This window comes from Camarhynchus parvulus, chromosome 12, assembly GCF_901933205.1.
Source record: "Camarhynchus parvulus chromosome 12, STF_HiC, whole genome shotgun sequence".
Classification (NCBI taxonomy): domain Eukaryota; kingdom Metazoa; phylum Chordata; class Aves; order Passeriformes; family Thraupidae; genus Camarhynchus; species Camarhynchus parvulus.
Window position 1 is genome coordinate 11,026,146 of NC_044582.1, and position 26,283 is coordinate 11,052,428.

General features: G+C 47.2%; 1 protein-coding gene across 4 annotated transcripts in view; it reads left to right on the forward strand.

Annotated features, from left to right (window-relative positions):
* The window catches only part of PLXNB1 (plexin B1), a 73,626-nt gene extending 49,131 nt beyond the window's left edge, over window positions 1-24,495 (forward strand). For all 4 annotated transcript variants that reach the window (XM_030956508.1, XM_030956509.1, XM_030956512.1 and 1 more), the window contains 30 exons: window positions 1,552-1,660; window positions 1,759-1,867; window positions 2,453-3,304; window positions 3,427-3,552; window positions 4,646-4,768; window positions 5,735-5,828; window positions 6,079-6,245; window positions 7,271-7,422; window positions 9,241-9,346; window positions 10,669-10,805; window positions 11,364-11,540; window positions 11,730-11,898; window positions 13,014-13,256; window positions 14,501-14,677; window positions 15,011-15,159; window positions 15,533-15,633; window positions 16,400-16,617; window positions 16,803-16,981; window positions 17,469-17,535; window positions 18,067-18,213; window positions 18,674-18,851; window positions 19,665-19,768; window positions 20,426-20,510; window positions 21,238-21,404; window positions 21,742-21,902; window positions 22,144-22,291; window positions 22,991-23,055; window positions 23,137-23,212; window positions 23,570-23,644; window positions 24,175-24,495. In XM_030956508.1, the coding sequence (XP_030812368.1) occupies window positions 1,552-1,660; window positions 1,759-1,867; window positions 2,453-3,304; window positions 3,427-3,552; window positions 4,646-4,768; window positions 5,735-5,828; window positions 6,079-6,245; window positions 7,271-7,422; window positions 9,241-9,346; window positions 10,669-10,805; window positions 11,364-11,540; window positions 11,730-11,898; window positions 13,014-13,256; window positions 14,501-14,677; window positions 15,011-15,159; window positions 15,533-15,633; window positions 16,400-16,617; window positions 16,803-16,981; window positions 17,469-17,535; window positions 18,067-18,213; window positions 18,674-18,851; window positions 19,665-19,768; window positions 20,426-20,510; window positions 21,238-21,404; window positions 21,742-21,902; window positions 22,144-22,291; window positions 22,991-23,055; window positions 23,137-23,212; window positions 23,570-23,644; window positions 24,175-24,279 (4,766 nt within the window). In that variant the 3' untranslated portion in view covers window positions 24,280-24,495. The remainder of the gene's footprint in view (window positions 1-1,551; window positions 1,661-1,758; window positions 1,868-2,452; window positions 3,305-3,426; window positions 3,553-4,645; window positions 4,769-5,734; window positions 5,829-6,078; window positions 6,246-7,270; window positions 7,423-9,240; window positions 9,347-10,668; window positions 10,806-11,363; window positions 11,541-11,729; window positions 11,899-13,013; window positions 13,257-14,500; window positions 14,678-15,010; window positions 15,160-15,532; window positions 15,634-16,399; window positions 16,618-16,802; window positions 16,982-17,468; window positions 17,536-18,066; window positions 18,214-18,673; window positions 18,852-19,664; window positions 19,769-20,425; window positions 20,511-21,237; window positions 21,405-21,741; window positions 21,903-22,143; window positions 22,292-22,990; window positions 23,056-23,136; window positions 23,213-23,569; window positions 23,645-24,174) is intronic.
* The last annotated feature ends 1,788 nt before the right edge of the window (window positions 24,496-26,283 follow it).

Below are 26,283 nucleotides of genomic sequence, written 5' to 3' on the forward strand. Positions count from 1 at the left end.
CAGAGCTTTGCTGTTTAACTGTGCCAGCTTCTTCTTCATGTTCTCTTGTTTCTCAGACTTCCTCTCTCCTTCACTGTATTGTTATTCCTTGCATGGCTTCTGTACTCTGCTAAGATGAATTTGAAGCTGGTAAACAGATTCATACATTGTTTTCTAAATGAGATCTCATTAGGGCCTCAGATACCAGCACTTTCCTATTCCTACTTATAATACTTTCCCCAGTTCACTAAAATATTTGCCATTTTCCAGCTTTATTTTAAAGGTTGCATACCAGCTCATCCATCATGTGTAGCTGTTGAGCTCCAAGTTAGTAGCGCAAACTCTTGCTCTCAATCTGCAAGTGCTCGACCTCATCTTCTGTACTGTCAAACAGCATTATTGGTGGTCATGGGAAATAGGGGCCTTTCTGGAGAAAGGAGTATTTATAAATATGGTGTCATAACCCTGAAATCCTGGGAGGTGTTAGCCCTTCCACCACTGCCAAATGCAATCACCTCTGTGACAGTAATAGGAGTTGGCAGTGTTGCAATGACTCCAGCCTCCAGCTGCATAGGATATACCCTTATTTTCTGCACATCCTGGGTTTCAATGCACCCCCCATCACTGTTTTGTTAGCATACTGCTTCCCTTGCCATCCTGCCAGGAACCCAGCTTAGACCTGATTGATTCTTCACATGTTGATTGTTTTGCTGTGACTAGAGATTGCTTGCAAGAGGAGCTCTGAAATCTCAGAGAGGAACAGTGCCCAAGGTTCTTGTTACTTACTTATATTGCAAACTGCCCAAGAGAAACAGCAGCTCCTGGGATTGAGCAGAGAATGCAGTATGCTCCTATTACTTGGAGAACTAGTAACCAACTCTAAAATTGAAGGCATTTGTCTGGGATGAGATTATTAAGCTGATTTAATACTGTCTTATGCAAAATATCTCCTTCCAGCTGATGTTATCAGCTGCAGTAAGATTTGACCATCTCTGCAGCTATTTTGTCTACAGAAAATAGTGACAGTCTCTTCCCAAAGAGAACAGGGCTATCCTGAGGGTTGTAATTGATGTGAGACCTGGATTTTAAAGCAGATAAGCCTTCAGTCGTGTCAAGTGAGATTACAAATCTTATAAACCTCTTTCCTGACTCACTTCTTAGTCTGGTCATAGAACAAAGCTCTCAAGGTAAAGGCAGCATGTGAAGGGCACATCAGTTCTAAGGTTTCATTTTCCTTTGGATGACAAAAGAAGGCAATCAGCTTTGAGCCTCAATGTTACTTCTTCCTGTAATACAGAGATGGCAGTGGAATTACAGAGATAAAGGTGGACAGATCTTCAGACTAGGCTTCTTTCCCATGGGTTGGCAAGAGCTGTCACAAACTACTCCTGATGAACTTGTCCAACCTGTTTTTAGTGTCCGTAGGATAATCCAGTGATTGAGTGCTAAAAGCATGGAAGGGAATCTGCCTCAGGGTTTGACAGTGTCTATCCTAAAGCATGCTGCATCTCCTAACAGTATGGCAAACTTGTAGGGGCTCCATTTCTAAGAAATTTTTATTTTCATTTTCAGATCATGTCACCATAAAGCTTGTAGTGCGTTTCCATGACATCTTCATTGCTTCTGTGGACTTCTCTTTCTATGACTGTGCTGCAGTGGCCCTGCTGTGGAAATCGGCACCGTGAGCACCTGCTTTTTCTCTTCTGTAGTTTTAGGGAGGGTGGCTGTCCCTTTCTGGGTTGTCCTGTCTTAGCAACTGCTTTTCTGTCCTTCCTCCAGGTGCCAGAAATGTGTGAGCAGTCTCTGGGGATGTAACTGGTGCATCCAGCAGCACCTCTGCACCCACAAAGCAACCTGTGAGGAGGGAACCATTATCTACAATGAAAGGGTATGTCTCCTGCTCAGTCCTAGTCCTGTGTGCTCTCACAGCCTCAGTGGGTCAGATCTCTTCTCAGGTAAAATAGCAGCTGTCAGTCACATCAAGCAAGGAGGTGAGCTGTTGGAGCAAAGAGGAGCTCTCCTTGGAGTGACACGAGGCTCTGCATCCCTGATAGATACTACAGGTTTCTGGGGAAGTGCCATCAGATGAAGCAGGTCACTGTCCTGGGGCTGTACAGCCAGTGTTGTCAAAGTAGAAGGACAAGAGCAAGCTGGCAGGGAGGTGGAACACGTGCCCAGTGTGTGGCTGCCCCAGGTGGCCTTGCATTTTTGTGAAGGATGAAAACTAGCAGACCTCCCTCTGAGAGGAGGCCAGTGCAGGCATCTGCGGGAAGAGGGAGTGTTGCTGGGTCTTCTGCACTGTGAACATTCCCTAATCCCGTCACACGAGATGGTACAAGATATAGCTCTCATTAAAATCCAGAGGGTGGAACACCATCTTGTCTATGGGAAGTCATACAGAGTGTTTTTCTGCTTGGGTTTTATTGTTTCATTTCTTTCCCACTTCTCATCCCACCGTGTTGTTTCTTTCTAGGCTCAAATCCCAATCTCGATTGTGCATCCCTCTTCAGCTGCTCCCCTCACCAAATCCTCCACTGCAGCCCCCACCATGGCCACAAAACCTGTCACCACCCCTGTGCACGTGGGCCCGAGCACTGTGCCCCACACGGAGGCCATCCACGTCACGCCCTCCGCAGCCTGGGAGGCGACGACGGAGCTGGCGCAGAGCCCCAGCTACACCCGCCTGAGCCTGCCCACCGAGGGCGCCTCTCTGCAGGCTGCCACAGAGGCCCCGCTGCCACCGCCGGCAGACAACCCTGTCACTGTGCCAGAGACAACTTCTCCTGCTGCACCTGTCTTCTCCAGCCCGTCTAAGAACATGGATCACATAGCCTTGCCCACTGAAGGGCCAGCCACGGCCCAGGAGGCCCGGCACACAGACCCACCCACCACCCTCGGGGGTAGCCCTCTGCACACCTCTCCAGTGGCAGCTGTAACACTTTCCCCTCATGTCACAAGTTTCAAGTGGCCTCCAAGTCCTTTTCCTACCACAGAGGCACTGACATCTGCCATCTCATCTCCCCAGACCCCCAGCCAGGTGCCAGGGAGCCCTGTTGTCTCTGATGATGATACTCCTGGATCGCCAGGAACTGAGCTCCCTGTTTCAGGGCTCCCAACGTCAGCTCCCCCACAGTGGCTGACAGAGCTCCAGGACACAGAGGACTGGATGGATTTACTGCAGGCTGAGAATGACACATCTCTTTTCTCTGCTTCTACTCTTCTGTCGGGTGATGGTGATTCTTCAGAAAGGGATGTCCCTGACTTTCCCAGGATCCTTCACCCTGACCTTGATTATCAGTATGATGCCCCTGAGTTTTGGGAGGAGGTAAGTTACTGGCCTTTTGTAATTCACAGTCTAAGGCTGTAACTCTTTGAAGTTTTCTTACAGATTGCTAATCTAGTATTTCAGCACACAGGAGGGATTGTGTCCTGTGGGTTTTTTTTCAGAGTGAAGAACCTAGCTGGGGTCCAAATGCATGTCCCTGTGTGCAGGGAATCCAGGGATCTTCACTGTTTCCAGTCAATGTGGCGAGGAAGATAACCCTGCTGGGAAAGAACTTCCACCTCTATCAGGTAGTCAGCTCAATGCCATCACCATCAAGAAGTTGCATTAATGCAGGGCACTGTTCGGACAACCTGGCCACTGGGCTGCTAAAAATATGTGTAAGATACAGGTGTAACTCTGCCTAGGTTTCTCCTAGAGGAATAACCTATTTCTGTGCGTAAAGAATTCCATAACTGGATGTATTCATGTGTAGAAGGTCACCCAGAGAAAGGGAGAGTACAGGTGTGCACCAACCTGCTGGAGAAGATCTGCATGTATTTGGATTAAATTGCACCTGTGCTGCACTGCAGATGGTAGTTCTTAGAATAACTTTCTGCTGAATCCATCCTGTTTGTTTGTCTTTCCATAAACTAAAGACGAGTCATCTGTTCCCTTTCCTTTCTGGCATGATCATGTTAATGTGGCTATTCCTGCCATACCTGAAACTTCTGCAGTAGGGAAAACCACCCTTGACAGCTGTTTCTTGGGTGTGCCTCTGATAAAAATTCTCTTTGCTTCTCAAGACAGAAGATGATTTAGTAACCTTTGACAAAAAAACAACCCAAAACATGCAGCCCACAGTCTAATTGTTACTTTATACATTAAACCTGATGTACTGCACTGCTCAGAGGAGCAGAGCTGGTTCCAGAGAGATGCATATCTAGCTATTTTACAGGAAGTATCTAAGCAATTTGGTGGAAAGTTTACAGGAAAGAGACAGGGAGGAGAAATACACACTTAATGGTTTTGATATGCTCTCTCTCCTAATCTGTGTACTCTATTCTTCACCTCCAAGCTAGTGTTTCACAGGGATGTACTGGCATAGCTTCACAGTTCTACTGTTTGGTTTTTTTTATTTCTCCCTCTGCGCTAAGTTCTCCTCACAGTGACACACATGCTCCTTTCTAGGTGTTTTGTGTTGGTTTGCCCTTCATACATGGAGGCAGTCACTGCATAGAGAGCCCTTGAATATAGAATAGAGTTGGCATAACGAGGGGAATGAGAGGAGCATGCTGCTGGCTTGGTGCCTTGGGGAAAGGTGCTGAACTGGAGAGGCAGGACAACACCCGTGCAGCCCAAAGCTCTGTGTCACTGAGGAATGGTGCCAAATGTCTCCTGCAGGACCAGCAGTGGGACTATGAGTGTGTCTTGAATTTGGAGGGGAGGACAGTGGTGATGGAAGCTTATGTGGAAGGAGAAGAAACAAACAAGTCCCTCTGTTATATCACCTGCCAGATGAACCAGGTGAGTGCTGTGCCATTTCACAGTTCACACAGGTGCTGGTTTTGCTCAGCGAGAGAATAGGATGGAAGGCAAGCTCTGGAGAAAAGAGCATATTTTGCAAAAGTATTTGTAGACTATTTAGCACTCTGGGGCCTGCAGCTATGATGCTGCTGCCTGCCAGTACTGGTACCTTCAACATCAGGAAGATTGTGCAGTCTGAGCTACATGATCTGTTGCTGCACTAGCTGTAAGAGGGATGGTGCTGTCTCTGAACTGGCCAGCATGGTGCCACTCCTGCTTTAGCTTGAGGCACTGTTGTTTGCCGTTCTCTGCATCATGACTCCTGTGATGATTGTTCTTTTGTGAGAAGAAAAATGCTGTTTTGTAGTACTGATTTTGTCCTTGGTGATAGAAGCAGGCCTGTAGATTATAAAATTATCAGGGAAAACTAAAACAGACATGTACACTTCTGGATGCTGTGTGAATTTTACTTAAGGCAAGATTTGCAAGCAGAGATGTTATTTTTGGTTTACAAACTCATATAGTTAAGAGAGAAGAACAAAACAGGCTCTTGTGCACGAGCCCTGCAGACCAATTGTGATCCTACATTGTCAGCTCTACTGAAATTACATAAATGCCAGCTTGAGCAGCTTTCTGAGCAGGTGGCTTGTAGATAGGAATTGGCCACTTAGGAATGCAGTTAGGAAGTTAGACAAGTATTGTTGTGAGCACAGACTTGATTTTCAGTGTTCATCTTAGTGAACCAAAACCTGCTACTCTTTCTAGAGCAGAATTGTGACTGTGAACCATGAGGACAAGCCTGTGCTGCCACTGCCCCAACTAGCACTGCCTTGTCTACATGCATGGAAGTTCCATGTAGGCTGTTTGTGCCATGCACTGTTCAGCATGGGTGCTGGTGCTTCTTGCCTATTCAGCTGGTTTGTTTTTGCTTCTGTTAAGTCCTCTTGATGATCTTTGTCTTTGCAGTACAGTTATACAGCACCTCAACTTGAATTCAATGCTGTGGTGTTTGTGCAGAGGCGACGGCACCTTCGAGTGGACAGTGCTGCAGATCTTCATGGTAGGCGTGCAACACCCTCCCCGTAAAAACACAGCAGATGAGGTGCAAGGGAATTGAGAAATCCTCAAATGAGGCTTTTTATATTTGTGGTAGTCCTATCACAAGAAAACTAAGGAAAGCAGAGCTGCACTTCTGTCACTTGTCACAGGGGCAGGAGGAGAATGGGGTCTGTACAAGACACCAGGTTGCTGGGTTATGCTGTGCTCTGTGGGGATGTTTGCAGGTACCTCTGAATTTTTCTCCTTTGCAGTGACTTTTTACAACTGCTCTGTGGGACACACTGATTGTAGCCGCTGCCAAACAGCTGACTCAAAGTACAACTGTGTGTGGTGTGGAGGTGACAACCCCAGCTGTATCTTCAGGGGCTCTTGCAAGGAAGAAATCGAAGACCTGTGTCCAGCACCTCTCATTCACTCTGTGAGTAATTTGCTCACTGGTGTACTGCACACAGGGCAAGGAGGGCTCCATTCTGCAGTGGAAATCAAAGGGCTGTGAACTCAGAGTGCAAACAGTGCAGCTCATTAATTTATTGACCTTCTGAAGAGGAAGTTCAATTGGAGTCCCTCAGTGTTGTGAGGATTCTAGACTGTTATTGCTGGGCTTTCAGTTTGCTGATAGAGAACAGTGGGGAATGATTCATTTGTATCTCAGCTGAAACTGGCACACCAGAATCATTTAGGAGCTGGGAAATAGTCCACAGGATGGATCTTCCAACTGTCCCGAGCCAGACCCTGAAACAGGTTGGCCCAACTAAGCCTGGGGCAGAGGAGGGTAAAACCTAATGACAACAGCATAGCAATGATGGGAAAGGCATGACAAGTTCCTGGAATTAATTATTTTTGTCTGTTTATTTTAAATGTTTCTTGCTAACTGCCACATGACAAGTGTCTGTAGCCATGTGTCCCTTTTGCTGTCAGCTTGTCCTCCCTTCAGTGGCACACAACATCCATGTGCTGCATCTTGTCTTAGTTTACCTTGGATGCTGCTCAGGGACAGAGCTTTGACATTTGTGCAGCATGCAATTCATTGTTGTCCTGATGCTGAGGGGGAATGGTGCTTGCTGCTTCAATACTAGTAACATGTATTGGCTTGTGCATTCCCACTCTTCAGCAGAAATGCCCTGTGGAGTGGTCAGCATGTTGATGGGAAGGCAAAGTAGGGCAGTCTTTGCCTTCTGAGTGGCTTATCACCTCTGGGTGGGGACTGCTGGCATCAGCGAGGTACGGGAAAGAAGGCTCCAACTGTGATGTTCTTTGTGGCCTTCCTTCTGATGAGGCTGCAGCCTGGGACTAGTCCAAGCCAGTAAAAGGAGTCAACAGCAGTGACCTGAACAGGCAGAGTTTGCAGCAGGGCAGCTGAAGGGCCCTGTGCTGTAGATCAGTCACCAGACTGTGGAGGTCTGGGATACTGTGACATTTACACGTGCGCGGATGTCTTTGCAGGTGTACCCCCTGTCTGGACCAGTGGAAGGTGGCACTAGAATCACCATCACTGGCTCAAACCTCGGGCAGAAACATCAAGACATTGCAGAAACTGTCACTGTTGCAGGAATTCCCTGTGCCGTAGATGCTCAAGAGTATGAGATCTCTAGCAGGTAGAGTATCTGTGAAACCTTCTCCCAGAGGCAGGCGCTGGCTTTTCCCTTGGCTGCTGACCCAGCCTGAGATGTCTTTGCCATTGCTGTAGTAGGTATTGAGCCCTGCCCATTCCCAGGAAATGCCCTGAGTAAGGTCACTGTGTGAGCACTTGCTCAGGCAGTGACCCTAGAGAGATAAGGGTGTGTACAAGGTGACAGCCAAACAGTGATGCCATGTTCCAACCACGCTGCCCAGACAGTGTGGAGCTGTGGGCTCAGAACCCTGCAATTTCATGGGTGTCTCACTCAGCCACAGGAGATTTCAATAAAGCAAAGGACATGGCTTGTGCGAAGTGTCACTGATAGGGAAATAGCCTGACCATGTTAACACAGGGTGAGAATGGAAACTTGTGGTTGAAGGCACACCCCTAGACTGTCAGTCTTCACTTGCTAGCAAGACTTCCCCCCAGGAACAAACTCAAAGAAAAGATCCTCTCTGCCAGGGACAGGTGAGGAAGTCCTGGTGGGCCCAGTGCCACTCTTCTGGTGACCAGGAATGCCTGACAAGTCACACAGTGCTTGTAAAAGTAGTGACAAGGAGAAGGATGAGAAGCAGAAAGACCTATCCTCCTGAATCTGGCTCATGTTAGTGATAGAGAATTGTGCAGCTGGTGTGTGTGGCCAGGGCAGAACAAAATAATAAAACAGTAGTTAGGTGTTAAGAGGTATGAATGAGGGATAAGGAGAAAAGGACATTTATGTAGTTGGCCTGTGGCAGGGCAGGTAGGTGGGAGCTTTGGACAAGGGAGGGAGAGGAGCCAAACAACCAGCAGGAGAAGAGGAGGGCAATTGTGAGTAAACTCTTATCAGAGCTATCACAAACATGTTTGTCCATTCCATGCTAGCAGTAGTTGTAGCACCCTTCTCTCTAGGAGCCAGGTAAGATCCTGCTGGGAATGGCTTGCTGTGTTGAGCAATGTTGTCCTGTCTGTGCAATTTGTTTGTCTGGATCCATCTGCTTTCTGTTTTCATCCTAGAATTAGTGCTTAATCTTTCCAGGGTTAGCACTGTCTGTGTTCTGTATCTGTAAGTCACCTGGCATCACAGGGTCTTGGTTTGGACTGCACTGCCTAAGTTCAAATTCCTCAGCCTCTTTAGTTGAGGGGATATAGCTGTGAACCTGGAACCCACTCCTGAGCAAGGCCCAGACAAAATTAATCTCCTGCTATGCTGGAGGGCTGGGAAGTCTCCTGCAGATTAGCTTTTCTGTTAGCAAATGAGTGCTGTAACATGGGACTCCTTGCTGCTCTGTTCTAAGTACAGTTTGACTTTTCATCTTGTCAGCATCTCCCACAGCAAATTATGTCTGGAAAAAGGGCTGGGAGGAATGGCTGGTGCAGATCAGGGGATCTGGCTGGTTGCAGAGGCCACTGGCTGAAGACCAGGTCTTCTCCCGCATCAGACACAGCACTAATGTGTGGATTGACCACTGCTGGCCTGAGGTCCCTCCAGATGCAACTGATTTTGATAACTCTGGAATATAGAAGAGTTCTTGGACTCTTTGTGTATCTGTGACAAATGGGATTCATCCTTGTCTGTCCCAGAAAGAATAATTTTAGATAGGATGAGCCTGTTTGGAACTGGTCTCTGCTTTTTTCTGCTGCACCCAACCCAGCTTTTTTAGAGGTGTTTCTCGATGTTTGGTTGCATATTCTGTGCATCAGATAAGGCTGGAAGAAGGGAACAGTGGTTGCTAGATGTTTTTAGGCCGTGCTGCAGTGGATGCAGCTCCCCTGCTCTCCCGTGGTGTGACTTTGTTCTTGGATTGTCCTGCAGCATTGTGTGTGTCACTGGCGGGAGCTGGACAGAGAGGTTTGGGCATATCGTGGTGGAGGTGCCTGGAGGAGGTCGTGGGGTTTCTGGTCATGTTTTCACCTATCAGGTAACATAACTGTAATATCTCCCCTCTTTTCCCAGTATCTCTGCTAAATGGCTGTTTATTGCATGAACTTACAGAATTATACCAGGCACTTGCTGCTGGTATTTTTATATTTTTATCTGATTTTTCTGCTACTCGTGTTGTGTGGTGTACTGGGATTTTTTTTTGGTTTGGTTTGGTTTGTTCCTCCCTCACCCCCCTTTGGATTTATAAGAACAGCTGTACTGGTAATACGAAAGATCCTGTAGTCTAGTGATTTTATTTCTTTTTTGACAATGGTAGCTGTTAAATACTTAGAGACACTCTATATTTTTCCTCTATGTTTCCAACTTGAAGATTTTTTTTTATTGATGGCTTAACACCTTACAAAGACTTCTGACTTTTCTTTTGTTAATATGCAAATTGCTGTTTGAACATGCTTTTATCTTCTGACCTTCAGCAGCTGGTGGCAGTAAGTCCAAAATTCCTGTGCATTGTTTGGAGAAATGCTTCCTATCATTTTCAAACATGTTTCTGATAACTTTTTGATATCTTAAACCCAGCAACTATGAAATAATACCTAAGTAACTTTCAAATGCAATTGCTTCTTTTTCTTCCTTTCTGTGCAATTTACAAGAGATTCTGACAAGTCTTAAGTTCTTCCATTTTTGGCTTGATAGAACCATTTTATGTACTATATTATGCTTCTTGCTCTTCTTTTGGTTATCACCAGGATGCTATTTAGAGACTAGCAATGGTGTACATGTTTGCTTTTTATCCTTTAGTCTCCTTCCTCCTTACTTCATGGATCTTGCTTTTTGTTTGTCAGCAGTGACTTACTTGTGTCACTTGGCTAAATTTTGCAGCAGCTCCTCTGTGGTATTACTTTTATTTTGTTACAGCGCAGGTCTCCACAAAAATTCTTAGGGCTCCCTGCTGTTAATCTCCTCATCTGCTAGGCAAGCAGGCAATTTATTTGCTACCTTGTTTTGCCTAAACTGAGTTATTAATCCAGTTACTGATCTGAACAATCCCTTTGGACTGTTAATCCTCAGGTTTGTGTGTGAGGCTCACAGCTCTGCTGTTTGCAGCATCCACATGCCTTTGGCACTCTGTGGAAAGGTCCTCGATCCGTGGTTCTTGCTGGTGTTATTGATCCCTCCTCTGCTCAGTAAAGTAGCTGCTGGAGTATAGCTGAGGCCTGGCTGTGGTTTGGATCTGTAGCTTCTATTTTCAGAGCCTTGTAGGCTACTGAACACATTCTGCTGTTTTCTTGTCTTGTCTTTTGAGGTCTTTGTCATTCACTTACCTTTTCTTTTTTCTTTTTTTTTTCTTCCCTCTTCTAGAATCCAGAGCTGAAATCCATTGTTCCAACCCAGGGTCCCAAAGCAGGAGGAACCTGCCTTACCCTTCTAGGCTCAAAGCTGCTGACTGGGCATCCTAATGAGATCAGTGTGCTGCTTGGAGACCTCCCTTGTCAAATGTAAGATCAGAACTTGCCAGTATGCTATCTGTGCACTCTGAGTCCTTCCTAGAGCCTCCCAGGGTGTGATACTGCCTGGCAGCAACCTCAACCATCTTAGATTCTGGCCCACCTTCCCTGGATGTGAGCAGGGCTGCGCACCTCAGTTCTGCTTGTCCCTTGACAGGAGTGTAACCCACCCTGACACTCTGCTTTTCCTGGTGGGGAGCTGCAGTTGGCTCCTGCAGCCTGATCCCAAGAGCTGCTTGTTCCCTTGCACCCCAGGACATGTAAACTTGCCTCACCTCACTGCTGGTGAGGAGGTGCACATGCCTTTGTAGCATGTGTCCAACCCCTTTGGTCTGGACAGTGATTGTACTTGCTTTTTGTGTGTATGCTGCTCCCAACAGCTGCCCAGCAATTATTATTTGCACAGATAAGGCACAAGAGCTTTTATTGTGAGATTTAGGAAAATAGCAGAAGAGGTTTGCAGACTCTCTGCAAAGAGAAAGGCACAGTACTATAAAATCTGTCTCTGCAGTGGCTGTGTTAATCCCTTGTTTTTCTTGTCTCTCCAAGCCTCTCTGAGATGACAGAGGATCAGCTGGCATGCCAGACAAGTCCCAGCAATGTGTCCACAGAACTCCCAGTCACCATCAAATACGGGGAGCAAGAGCGGAGATTGGAAGGATCCCTCTTTAGATATACTCTGGATCCCAACATCACTTTTGCAGAGCCACCTAAAAGCTTCCTCAGGTAGAAAGAACGAGTGTCCCTTCCCCTGGGCAGTGTGCTGGGGCTGCAGCACCAATGTCCTCTCTCTTGAGTAGCACTTTGGGGTGAAGCCAGGCTTGCCAGAATGAGCATAAACAGAAGGATGGGAGCATGGACAGAATTGAGGTAATGAATTACAGGTGAGTCAGATCAACTACTTTTGTCTTTCAGTGGAGGGAGAGTGCTCAGAGTTCATGGATACAACTTGGATGTTGTACAGAAACCAAAGATCCGAGTTACAGTTTCTCCATCTGAACGCCGGCGCCGAGGAGTGGGGCGATGGCGAAGGATCGTCCCAGACTCTGAGTGTCCTGAGGGCTCTCTGTGCAGCATCCAGCAGGTAGCACAGCACTCTGTGGGGGTGTGGATGCACAAGGGTTGATGTTCCACCTCTGAAGAAGTGGGCTTTCTGTGTCTAGGGCTTTTTTCCTCCCACCACTTGCTGTTATCTGCTTGGATTGTACCGACAGTCTTGGCCCATGGAAGTGTTCTCTGCCAGGCTGAGAGGTTAAGCACTTCCACAAACATTTCCATGGGCTGGGTCTGCCTCTGCCTAGAGATGTGCAGGACTGTGATGTGGGACAGAAATAGCAATGCAGCAGTGTGGAGATAAAGGAATTTACATCTGAGCCAGAGAGCTTGTGTTGCTCAGTGTGTCTGTGCTTCAGATTCTTCCTTTTGCATATTTCAGTCTGTCCCTATAGTTCCTGGGATGTCTTTCACTCTGACATACAAAACCAGGCAGTGAAATTACCAGCACCACAATTATTTTCTGCTCTTCTGCTGCCAGTCTGCTGAGATGGGTCATTACAGAGATATTGATGTGGTCATCAAGGTCACAGAGCATGCAGCAGAATTTGCAGAGGTAGAGGGTGGTTTGGCAGCCTGAGTACAAGAAGGATTTGCATCACTAGTGCAAATGATGAAGGGCTTCCTGTCATAAATGTGCTCCTGATGCACATGCATCAATAACAGCTGGTTTTATCAATGTTCTTACAAAAGATTTGTGACTGTAGGGCAGAAAAAAAAATACTCTAATGCTTTCACTGAATGTATAAAACATATCCAACCAGGCATGGGAACACTTTCACAGAAGCATTCAGAGTGGGAAAACAGCCTTGCATTGAAGATGTTTGGTCCTATTCTCTCAGAGCAGGGAAATCTAAAGCTGGTCTCTCTCCAGAATTTGCTGCCAGGGGAATGTCAGAGCTGATTCCCACTGCTGAGACCTTCCAACAAAACCAGTGCTATGAAAGCTTTCCTTTAGAGTAACATGGGGAATTCCTCAGATCTTGGATTTTTCCCCTTTACAGTTAAGCAGGGTTCTTCTGGCATTTCTCCAGACTAGAAGAATGCAGACTGGCCCCAGATTGTTTGGGGTGGAAAGTATTGCCAAGCTGCAGGAGAAGCACTGGTGTTTCATTACTGACACTTTTTTTTGCCTTTTTCACTTAGTTTGAAGAACCATGTCTCGTTAACTCTTCCTACCTGATCCTGTGCAAAACTCCAGCCATTAACCTGCTGTTGAGGAGTGTCCGAATCAAACTGGAATTTATTCTGGATAATCTGAGCTTTGATTTCAACTCACTGCATCCCATGCCTTTCTCTTATGAAGTCAACCCCATCCTAAAACCATTGAATGCTGAGGACCCTGCCAAACCATATCGTCACAAGCCAGGAAGTGTCATCTCTGTGGAGGTAAGACAAAAACCAGCTGGAATTAATGTTCCTTGTATGAAGTTTTAAGTTGGTGTTGTGCAGCATCCAAGGTTTTTAAAGCATTTGACAGGTTGCAACCTGTCACTGCACGTCTGCTTTGGCCTGTGAGAAACAGTACATAAGAGGAGGAAAAAGTTCATCAAAAAAGCCTTCTGAGTCCATAAATAATTTCTAGGGCTTCTTAGGGCTTATGGAAACTTCTGTGGTTTGTTTTGGGGTTTTATTTAATCCTAATAAACTGTTTGTATATGAGATATTAGTACTACATTATCCCCACATCCTGTTCTCAGCTGCTGACTCTATCATAACTACTTCAGTTTCCTCTAGAAGTAACTTAGGAATAAAAGAATCCTGCCAGTGGGGAAGACCCGTTACTAAGTGAAGGCAGAAACATCACTCATTAAAGATGATACAGAAAAGCACGGTGACTCTATTTTTACTGTACATGCAAGAAAAATTTGAGGTATTTTGTTTGTATGGAAAAGTACTTTTCAGTCCAGTACTCTTAAAGAAAGTAATGGCTGCAGTTGTAGGTGCAAATCCTCCACATGCTCTCTTTTTGCATATGGGTGAAAACCTGTGAGGATGTAAGAGCATAGATATGCCTAGACCACTGCCATTGGAGCTGAATGCACCGTGGAGATGTAGGGCAGTTTGAGAAGACTGGAAGAGAACTTTAAAAGACAAGAAGGTTGATCTGTCAGCCTGTTGGGATACCCTGACAGAGCTCTGGGCTCAGAAAGCATTAAAGCATAAAAATGTAATTAACATCAGTCAGCATGGTTTTATTAAAAAAAGAAAAAGTCTTAATCCCCAAAAAATTAAAGCAAATAAGAGAAATAGCACAGATATGTTATACCTTTGAAAGGCATTGATTGACTCAGCTGAGTGCAGGTTAACTGACATGAGACTACCTTTTTAAATATACAGAGTGAAGAGCTGAGCTTAGCTGGGTTTCGCTGAAGAGCCTTAAGAGGACAGGCTATTTATAACTGTACTTATGCAGTGTGCTACAGGTCCTAAAGCTAAATCTAAATCATATGCAACTGAATTTTTTAGCATACAAACTTAACTCCTGCAGCCCATTCACATCTGAGCCTAAAAAGAAAAAAAAAAAAGGCTGCTTTCATCTCATGGTATTGGTCTCCTCCATCTTTTCTGAAACCATGGTAATACATAGCTGTTTTTTCACTGATTTCATGTGCTGTCCAAATGTATTTCAGGGGGAAAATCTAGATCTGGCTATTTCCAAGGATGAAGTTATGGCTATGATTGGGGAAGGCATCTGTGTGGTGAAGACGCTGACAAGGAATCACCTGTACTGCGAGCCCCCCTCGGAGCAGCCGGCTCCGCGGCACCGCACCAAGCGCGAGGGCACGGACCTGCTCCCAGAGTTCACGGTAGGGAATCAGCAGCACTGCCAGGAACCCTGGCATTTCTTGAAGCCTGTGCGAGAAGTGGGAGTGGGATGTGAAGTAAGGCAAGGTGCAAGCCCTGCTGAGGGATGGGGGAGGTAACAGGGATGGCAGGGAACTGGTCTTGCTCTCAAATTCTGCTCTTAAAGGCTAAAGTTTCCTGAAAGCAAACAGTATAGCTGGGTTCAGTGTGCTGTGGAATAGCTCTTCTGGGCAGCTGTGTGCCCCCTGTGCTCATTCTGGAGAAGCCCTGTGGCTTTGTATCTCATTCCTGTACAGAGAAATGGAATCGTCATGGCAAATGCTTTCTTCTTACAGGTTCAGATGGGAAACCTGAACTTCCTCCTGGGCCGAGTGCAGTATGACACAGAGAGCCAGCTCACCTTCCCGCTGGAGGCACAGATCGGTTTGGGTGTCGGTGCATCCTTTGTGGCACTGATTGTTCTGGTCATTGTCTTCATATACAGGTAAGAAGGTCTGGCATGGATGAGGCCTTTAAGTTCCTCTCAGTGTTTGTCAGTGGGTGTCACTAAGTGTGTACATCTTGGACCTAAACAGGGTTTACAGTTTTCTTTATTTTGTGCCAAATTCTGAGCTCCTGGTGGTGTTGGATGTGGGAGGCATGTTGCCCTGCTAGTCACAGTCTGCACTGTGGTTCATTAGAATCTAATGGGTGCTTCAAGAGGCACATCTAGTTTATGGTACACTGTGTGGTGTCCTTCAAAAATGATGCTTTGTAGAAATCGCCTCAGCACCAACTGCCCTGGCAGCAACACAGCAGTTGGCAAGGACAGTCCCTGGGCTAGTGCCACCAAGAGCAATTTTGCTTCTTTATTTCAGGAGGAAGAGCAAACAGGCTCTGAGAGATTACAAGAAAGTTCAAATCCAACTGGAAAATCTGGAAACGAGTGTTCGGGACAGATGCAAAAAGGAATTCACAGGTCAGTCACTGAGCTCTTGGGGTTTTGCAGCTTCAGGGAAACTTGGAGAACCACCCTCAACCCTACCTCTCTTCCCATTCCTGTGTACTTGTCTGCGTAGCTCAGAGCAGGCGATAATTTATCCTGTGCCAGTGCATAGAAACGTAGAGCCAAATTCTTCCTTTTAAAATTCTTTAATTCAGGGCACAGTGATTTATACAGACCTCTCTCATTCACCACTTCATCCTCCAGACTCAGGTGAAGAGCTAAAGTCGAGACAGCACGCTTGGAGGGATCTTAAGGACAACTACTAGCCCAGTCTTTGTGTAGGGCAAATTGAATTGCAGCCCATGTTCCAAGCTTACAAGCTTTATACTTCAGCTCTTTACAACTGTGGAAGACACGGGGCTCTGAAACTCTGCATGTGACTGAGACTGTAGTCCCCACTAAATGTGTGAAGGAGTGGGGAGCGGGTCTCTAATACTCTATCTTTGCTGTAGACAATGCCTGTAACCACAGATGTGTTCTGAATAGTGGCTTCCTCTTTACAAAATTGGAAACCAGCTCCTGATTGGAACGTTCCTCATGCTATTTCTCCTGCTGCCTAGTCTAGCTTTAAATGTTCTAGCAATGAGACCACAATATGCCTCTTCCTGAGAGGAAACATCCTTCTTCTTTCTCAGCCCCATGCTGGTGGCCCTGGTTCCTCCACTTACCTCATGCTCTGCACCATCAGTTGAGATCATGTCAGTTGTGTCATCCTCATGGGCATTTTCCTTTTCCTCAGACCTGATGACTGAGATGATGGACCTCACAAGTGACCTTGTGGGCACAGGGATCCCCTTCCTGGACTACAAGTCCTACGCAGAACGCATTTTCTTTCCGGGCCACCGTGAGTCTCCACTGCAGAGGGACCTTGACATTCCTGAGTGCCGACGGCAAACAGTGGAGCAGGGCTTGGTCCAGCTCTCCAACCTCCTCAACAGCAAACTCTTCCTCACGAAGGTAATGTCCCTGTCTTTGCTGGCATCCTGCTGCGGGGCCAGAGCCATGACACTGGCAGCAGGAGGTGGGCAGTGTCTCAACATTCATTCCTTAATAGTTCTCTGCACTGCTTCTTCCAAGAGCCAGCAGCTGTGACTGCTTTGTTTTCAGCAGAGTCACACACTGGCTTTTCTCTCTCCCACCAGTTCATCCACACTCTGGAGATCCAGCGCACTTTCTCTCCCAGAGACCGGGCCTATGTGGCATCGCTGCTCACGGTGTCGCTGCATGGGAAGCTGGAGTACTTCACTGACATCCTCAAAACACTCCTGAATGACCTCGTGGAGCAGTATGTGGCCAAGAACCCCAAGCTGATGCTGCGGAGGTGAGTGAGCCAGCCATGGTCCCACTCCTGAGGGGACAGAGCCTTCTGCCTGACTGGCAAACTCTGAAAGGCTCTGCCAAGTCTTCTAATCCCACTTTGCTGTTTAGAGGTCTCTGAGTTCATAGTCATGCCATGTTTGGAAGCTAAACTGAGATATCTCCCATGTTTAGATCCCCAGTAGTCTCCTATCTGGTCCATCCTTCTGATCTGAACACATTTCCCTTGTTTGAGACCTACCAGAGGCTTGCCACTGTTCCCTGCTTCATGTCTCTCCAGTTCTGTAATTTGGTGCCTCCTTCAGGCTGACAAGTGCTTCCAATAAGCAGTGTAAAAAGCATTAACTGTGCTGGTCTTGAAAGGCTTTTTTTTCCTCTCCATTCTGTATTGTGACTTAGAGTGCCTTTCTTCCAAAGCAAGTGATCTTTACCTCCAGATTTCCCCCAGTTCTGCACCACATTCCTGTGACCAACCTGATGCTCTTTTTCAGGACAGAAACAGTGGTAGAGAAGCTGTTGACCAACTGGATGTCCATCTGCCTGTATGCCTTTGTGAGGGTGAGCTCTTTGTAATGTAGAGGGGCCGAAAGAGGGGAGACAGGCACAGCTTTGCTTTGTGCCTCACTCATAGCTGAAATAGTGCCAGGGTCACCTTGTATTTCAGGGTGAAGAATAAGGGCTGGGCTGCTCGCTGGGAATGGGGATTCTTAAATCAGCATCAATACCACTTGTTTCCAGGATGTGTCACTGGTTCATGGAGGCCTCAGTGTAGCTCCTTTATCTTGAAATACACAGGACACCGGCTGGTCTGTGCATGGAAGGAGAGATGCTGGATCTCATTCCTTTTCTAGAGGGCTGAGGAGGCAGCAAGGATTCTCTCAGATTAGTGACAGAGAGGCAGAACAATGCTTTGGTCATGTGCATTTCTCTGGTAGCTGGACAGTGCACTTTTCCTGTGCATGGAGCAGGAGCTGTTGGCACAGGATCTTTCTTTGCCTACTGTGGCTCAGCTGCTTGATATCCATGTTTCCATGCCTGGGGCTCTGCTGGGAGGAGCAAGCTGAATTTCTCTCCTTCTTTCCATGCCAGGATTCTGTTGGGGAGCCCCTTTACATGCTGTTTCGAGGAATCAAACACCAGGTGGACAAAGGGCCAGTTGACTGGGTGACAGGGAAAGCCAAATATACCCTGAATGATAACCGCCTTCTGAGAGAGGACCTGGAGTACCGCACTCTGGTAAGTGCCAAATCTTCTGTCCTCCCTGGTATGACAGGGCTGGATGTCTCTGCTCCCATAACCAAAGCACAAGTGCAGCACATCCTGCCACTGTCTCCTGGGAGCTAGGTTTGTTCCAGCAGCACAAGTTCGTAGATGATGAAGAGGTCTGCTAAATCAGGCACTTTTGCCCCAGGCTGATGGGAGCCTTGGTGTACGTGCTGTGCTGTGTCTAGAAATAAAGGGGTGATGTTGCTGATGGCACATTGAAGCTCCTGCCCAATGCTCTTGAACCGGCTTCCAGCTCTTGACACAAGGCTAAGAACACAAGACTGAGGTGTTTAACATCTGTGATGTTTTCTTTTCTGAATCTCCCAGTGAAAGGACTAGCTGTTAACTTGCCTGAATGCCAGCCATCAAAGGTGTAAATGTGTCAGATGTAATCTTATCAGCTGAGTAGCTGTGACCTTTTCTTCCCCAGACCTTAAATGCTTTGACACAAGCAGGAGTTGGTGCAGGAGGGGCAGAAGACTCTCAAGGGATTTCTGCGAAAGTGCTGGACTGTGACACCATAACCCAGGTGAAGGAGAAAATCCTAGATCAGATCTATAAAGGGACGCCATACTGTCACCGGCCAGACCCAGACACCCTGGACCTCGGTGAGCGGAGCTCTTTGATGACAAAACTCAGTGAGGAAGTGAAGGAATGGTGGTTCAGTGTCTGTGCACAGCACCCTGGCATGTATGACATCTGTCATTCTGTGCTGAGTGTGCAGAATCACTGACCACCCTGGCTGGGCACAACAGGGAGGAGGCTGTAACAGAAAGAGGCAGGGGTGGGAAAGAAGCAGTTGGGGTCACCCTCTCTCACTTCATGGTGTTCTTTGCCAGACTCAGACCGCAGCAATGGCTTGGTCAAAGGGATATGGAAAAAGTGTCGGAGGGGAGAAGGATTTGAGTGCAGTGCAAAGATGCTGTGGGCATAGACTGGCACTTCTTGACAGCCTCTTTATATGTCAGGGAGGATTTTGCCCATGGTAGCTAATGAATGGTAGAACTTAAACTGGGAGAGAAAACACTCAGTTTTCCATCTTCTTAATTCTGTTGATGAATAATAGTGACATTTAGAGATGAGAAGGTACCAAGGAAATAGTAGCTGATAACATCTATGGGTGCATGTTTGTGGTTTGAACCACCTCCTTGAAGAGTCACAATCTGACAGAATTTGTAGGAATATGACAGGTGGAACATGGGAGGCCATGAGGCCACCTGTTGCTTGCTCAGAGGGGTCTGTCCTGTGACTGCGGGACTCAGCATCATGACAGGCACTTGCTCAGGTTAAGTTGTCTGTGAAATAGCACAGGTAAAAGCTGAGAGGACCAGAGGGTGTTTAATGAGGTCAGCCAGGTTGACGCAGATGATGGCTCGAGTGAGCAGTTAATCCTTTCCTTTTTTGTGTTTCAATGGCTGTAGAGTGGAGATCGGGGCTGGCAGGTCATCTGATACTGTCCGATGAGGATGTGACATCTGTTGTGCAAGGAACTTGGAAACGTCTGAACACTCTTCAGCATTACAAGGTCAGAACTCAGTCCGCCATTGCCTTATCTCTTCTCTCATCCTTCTACACACTGTCAGGCTCTGTTTGTAGCTCTGGCTCCGGGTTGACCACTGTCAGAAGGTTGGACCTTTCTTGCAGAGCATATTCAAATTAAGTCAGTGCTGTGGCTGCAGCCTGACTTCCTCAAACACAACCCTATCCTTATCCCATACCTGAGATGTGGGCATGTGTAGGGCTTGGAAGGATAGGCACAAGTTCATACTGCAGTGAAGGTGATGTGCTGGATCTGTTCCTGTTCCAGGCCAGATCAGTCAGGAGGTGATGACACACTGAGTTGCCAAGTACCTTCTAACAGTGGAAAGAGGGATTTTTTTAATTACCTTGCACCAGTGTGTTGTATCTTGCAGTATGTTAGTACCTTGCTGCAACATGTTCTAGATCTGAATGACCTCAATCCCTGCGTATTATCTTCGTTGTACTTTGAACATTTGTTCTTTAATTGGTACAGACAAGATTTTCTCACCCTCAGGAAAGACAGTTATGGTGCCTCCAAATCCCTATTTCTGTCCCTGTTTCTAGTGATGGTACAGCCTGTTACGCTCTACAAGCACTTGCCTATTATGCTGATGAGAAACCTGCCATTTGCTTTGAATATTGTTGTTTTCCTTGTGTGCAGGTGCCTGATGGAGCAACAGTAGCACTCGTCCCACGCCTGACCAAGCATATCCACAGGGAAAATCAGGATTACATCCCAGGAGAAAGTGAGTTTGATGTCTTGTTCTCATAAAATTACTTCAGAGCACTTGCCAGTTTGTGGAACAAGTCTCTTGCTGTAGCCCCAGCTTTATGCTGATATAGAAGGCTGACACATGCCTTGGATCCTAATAGGATTGTCAGGAAATGTGAAAGTTTGGTCAGGTGAGGTCAGAGAAAAGTAAGAGTGTGAGAGCAAAGGAAGGCTGGGCTGGGTGTGAAAATGCAGAACGAGCACAGTTGTCTGACTCTCTAGGGCTGACCACAGTCTGCAACTTGCAGAAATCTTTGTTCCTTCAGGTGCTGAGCATGGCCTGAGAGAGATGATGGGATATCAGGCAGTTTCCTTACTGCCTGGCAGAGTAGACAACTCCATGGATACTCCTGTGGCATGAGGGATAGTACCCACAGGCTGCAGCTTAAGAGATTGACACTGAATATGGAACAAAACTTCTTCAGCAAAAGGGTGGTTCAACCCTGCAACAGACCACTGGGGTGGTGGGGGATCTCTGTGTGGGGAAGTTTCCAAGACCTTGAAGGTTTTGGGTGAACAAAGGCAATCTGCTGTATAGCTGGCAAAGGTTGTACTCTGCAGAAGGCTGGATAGAGGCCTCCAGAGATTCCTTCCCATCTGTGTTTCTGTTATACTGGGAAATCTTGCTTTCTTGGGCCTTACCTGGCCAAAGTCTACTGTGGGAGAGCCAACACTCATCTGTAAACAATTGCTTGGTTTAGAAACACCAATGCTGGAAGATGCAGATGAAGGTGGGATCAAACTTTGGCACCTGGTAAAACCAACAGAAGAGCCAGAGCTTCCCAAGCATCGGCGTGGGAGCTTAAGAGATCGGGAGCGGGCCAAGGCAATCCCAGAGATCTATCTGACACGTCTGCTCTCAATGAAGGTGAGAAGAAGCACAGATTGTGTTGTGCTTGGGATCTTGCCTTCCTTCATATCCCCCAGCAGATTGCAGGGGTGTGTGTGAAGATGAAGCAATGCCCTTCAGTGGCTTTGAGAACATTTGAGTCTCCTCTACGTTTTGCTTTGTTCACCAGGTTCTCCCTGACCTCTGTCCCACACACCACAGGGGCCTCCTTTCTCCTTTGTTGCTGCTCCCTTCAGTAGGGGTGGATGGGTGAGGGGCTGTCACTGAGAAGAAGAGGGTGACCTCTCATCTTTGAGGCCTAGGCTCTCTACTCTCCTCTGCCTGTGCTGACCCAGTCCTGCTTGATTTTCCACAGGGCACTCTGCAGAAGTTTGTGGATGACTTGTTCCAGGTGATCCTCAGTACCAACCGCCCTGTTCCTCTGGCAGTCAAGTACTTCTTTGACCTGTTAGATGAGCAGGCCATGCACTATGGCATTGCAGACCCTGAGACCATCCATATCTGGAAGACAAACAGGTAGGGTGTTCCTGAGGGCCCTGGAGGAGGCACTACTGACTTGCTTAGAGCTTGTGAAGTGACAGCCACCTCTGCCTACTGAGGAGGAGCGAAATTCAAGTGCAGGGCAGCAGACCATAGGGTGAAGAGCTGGTTTTGCTGGGAGGGCAGAGCAGAGAGATACAATAACATGTAGAGTATCTTTCAGCACTGCAGCTGCCACCTCTGCTGATGCCCTTTTGCACTTCTGTCCTCTCTACAGCCTCCCCCTGCGGTTCTGGATCAACATCATCAAGAACCCCCAGTTTGTTTTTGATGTTCAGACGTCTGATAACGTGGACGCTGTGCTGCTGGTCATTGCACAGACCTTCATGGACTCCTGTACAATAGCTGACCATAAGTTAGGGCGGGTGAGTACGGAGGGAGAAAGGACCATGGTTGGCACAGAGAGTTGAGTGCTGCCTTAGGAAGGCAATAATGTTTACAAAGCACCATGGGGACAGCAGGCCAGGCTCCCCTGGGTCCCATGTGCAGCTGGAGAGCAATGGGGACTCCTGGGAAGAGAGGAGGGAGGATCAGATTTTGTTTAGCAACAAGAAATTGTTGAGGAATGCTCTTTATTTACAGCTTGCAGTTATTTGGGGGACAGAGCTGAATTCAGTTGGCTGTGGCAGACAGTGGGAGTCACAGGAATCAACTTGGGACATTGATTGGCCATTAGAAAGGCTTTCCACCATCACTACTCACCTTGTGCTGAGGGTGGAACAGTCCTGCACAGGTCATCAGAGATGGGATGAGTGGATCTCTGGAGCACATCAGGCATCAGCTGTGCAAAGCCATAGGCAGTGTGATCTCATACTGGTGATCACCCAGCTCCAGGGGGAAGGCTGGACTAGGGATCCCAGAGTGCCTTCATCAGCACATCGCAGGGTACCTCAGACTGCATTACTAGAAGAGAGCCTGTTATTTGAAGTGCCTCTCCATGCAGAGGACAAAAAATTCCTGGTCCTGAACAAGTGACAGAAAATAGAAGTGTGTTACCTGCTGAGGTTAGTCCACAGCACAATAAAGGAGCCTTTCATAACCAATTCTGGTTTTGGATGTTCAAGGACTCTCCAATCAATAAGCTGCTTTATGCCCGGGACATTCCTCGCTACAAGCAGATGGTGGAAAGGTAAGTGATGGATGTGAGGAGCTGTAGTTTCAGCAGTGAGGAGAGGGGACCATGCACTAATTCCTGTGTGCCCCTGTCTAGGTACTACGCAGACATTCGTCAGACCATCTCTGCCAGTGACCAGGAGATGAACTCTGCCCTGGCTGAGCTGTCACGGGTAAATAAAAGTATTTCAGAAGTCACCTGGCCCCTCACCAGTGCATCCAGGAGAGAGTTATTCATGCAAAGATGAGATATTCCAGCTGAGTGTGCAGTTCTGCTCAGACACACTGACTGTGCCTAGTGGCTGCCCTGCACCACAGGGAGGGTGAGGGTCTGCCCAGAAAGCACTGGAGAGAAGAGGGGGTAGTCAAGGATTCAGAGCAAGAAATACATGTGATTTTTTTCCTTTGCTAGCAACTGTTGGTGAATTCTATTTCCTGTTGCTTTCTTAATGAGTTGTGAGGACACAGAATTTGACAGGACAATTGTTAGGTGTCTCACAGTTTTGTCTGATTTCTTCTCTTATAAACAGAATTACTCAGGTGACCTCAATTCCCTGGTGGCTCTCCATGAATTGTACAAATACATCAATAAATACTATGACCAGGTGAGTGTGTATTTCCAGCAGGTATGAATATACCTTTCTTCTTCTACCACCCAAACAAAAAAGCTACAAAAATTTACAATTAAGAGCAGCCAGACTATTCCAACACTGTATTGTTTCATTGGCATGCATAACTCATGTCATGAGTTTGTTTTATTCTTATCAAAGAGCAAGGGAGGAATTATCTCTAACTTGGAGCTTCTTGGGATTTCATATATGCTTCCTTATTTTTACTCCAATATCTAAGTATTCTTACTTAAAGAAAAAATGCAGTTAGTTCAGATTAATTTACTAAAGACATAATTTTCAGGTGAGAAGTTTAGAATTTTTTTTTTTGCCGTGTGAAGTCTGTAAGTTAGTACAATGAATCTAGAATCCTTCTTCTGCGGTTAATTTGAGATTAATTACTGCATACCCACTCTAGACTAGAGCATGCTGAATTTCAGCTTGAGGTTCTCCATAATGCATGGTGTTCAGCTGGTTGGGTGTTGTGTGCTGGAGAAAGGCTGCCAGTGAGCTCTGTCTGGTTGCAGATCATTACTGCCTTGGAAGAAGACCCAACGGCACAGAAGATGCAGCTTGGATATAGACTGCAACAGATTGCAGCAGCTGTGGAGAATAAAGTCACAGATTTGTGACAGGCACAGACAGACTGCTCTCCCCTGGCTGAATGGGGACAGTGCTCATCCCAGTTGATAAACAGGGTGTCCTGCTGCCATTGGAACCAGACTCTCCGAGGAACCTGCGGGTGACGTGAGCAAGGGGATGGCCAAGGCAATACAAAGTACAAGCGTCCTTGCATCTCAGAGAATATTTTTTTACAGGTTTTTTTTTTTTTAAAGCAAAATGAAACAAAAAAAAAAGGACAAACTCTGGTTTTTCCCTGGCAGACTGCTGAGGGACCACGCAGGTCCTTCCTACAGATGTGAATGTGCCAAGTTTGCAAACCATGTTATTGAAGAGCCAGGTGACAACACCGAGCACTGTCTGTGGAGTCCGCAGCCTTGCATGGATGCCCTTTCCAGTGCTGGAACACTCCCTGCTGCAACCACTCACTTCCTTGGGGATCAGGAAGCTTTTCTTGGGTTGATTGCTGTGCTAACCTCTGTTTCCAGCTGGCAGGCACTCCTGAGAAACTCCTTGCAGCAATGTCCCTGCTGGTCCCAGATGTTGGATGTGGAAAGGAGAATGTCCAATGGTGAAGGTCTCTTGTTCCCCAGTGCTCTGGTCTCTGACAGCTCATGTGTGGCATCTGCTTGGCTGCAATGTGCTCACCAGCATGGGTGTTTGCCATAGGGCCCACTGTAAATGAACAGCACCCCTCACCCTTTCCCTCAGGACAAATTCAGTGTGTGAGAGTCACTACCTGGCTCACTTCGGTCTCCACTGACTCAGCTCGGATCTGTCTTCCTGGTTCCTTGTGGTCAGAGGTTGCCCTGCTCTTTGGAAAAGCACAACAAATGCCTTGTGCCACTCCCCCTTCCTCCAGTGTCCAGCTGTTCTGCTGCTCTCAACTGGACTTGTAAATACCCTCAAAGTTAATGTATTTAAATGCTAAAGGAGAATGTTTAACTTTGTGGCTTTGAGACAAAGCTTTTCTTGGAGAAGTATCTCTGTGCACTTCTACTGACAAACGTCTGTCAGCACTGGAGCAGTTTTCTCCACTGCTTTGTCTGCAGGGATAACTTGTAGGTGTCTCCGTTGTCGTACCAGCAGCTTGCCTTTCCCCACAGCTCAGTCCCAGGCTCTCCTTGTGCTCTTCTCTTAGGCTTGCCTTACACCTAACTCTCAGCTCCACTGCTCAAACTCTCCTCTTGTGCCACATAGAAGGGTTATTTGGTGATCTGTGAACTCAAAGGAGCTGTCAAGCACAACCATGATGTTCCCAAGGAGGGTCGGGTGTCCTGCAAAAAGGAGTGATTTGTGCATGGAGGAGGGCTGGAGCAGGCACAAGCACAGTTAGTTGGCAGCTGTCACTGGGCAGCTCCTCACTGCTCCCTCCTTAGTTCCTCCACTTTGTGAACAGTCCTCTGCCCTTCTAGGAGCTAATTTATAAGGGTGATTTACTTGTTCTCTCTCCTGCTCACCCACCCCTGCCCCCCCCAGCTGCTAATTCCACACTGATGTCCTGTGTGCCTGGGGCAGGTAGACAGGTCTGACTCCTCTGCCACTACTCTGAGGTGGTGATTGTGTGGGCCAGGAGGGAGTAGAGCTAGAACAGAGCAGGATCACATCCCTACCTCTCTTTACATTGCAAATAGCAGTAATTCCAGGCCTGCTCCATCAGCCCTGTGGCTTTGTGCGAGTGCTGTGCAGTTGCAGAATTGTTCTTGGAGCAGGCTATTGCTGGCCGCTGTTCTTCTTCTGTGACCCTCTCTCAGCAGTATAGCAGTGTTCCCAGGTACATGGTGTGCCCAGAATATGAGCATCCCTGTGCAACCTTCTGCTCCTATCCTGCTGTACAGAGCAGCAGGGTGGCTGTCTGGCTGCTGCCAGGCAGAAATGGGGTTGCAGAGTTTGCCTCTTTCCCCAGGTGAGGACCAGTTAGGGTCTCACTCCTGCCTGACCATCCATTTCCACAAAACTCATGGGAACTTAGCATCTCTGAAACCTTTGTCTTGACTAGATCTGATTGAATTGGT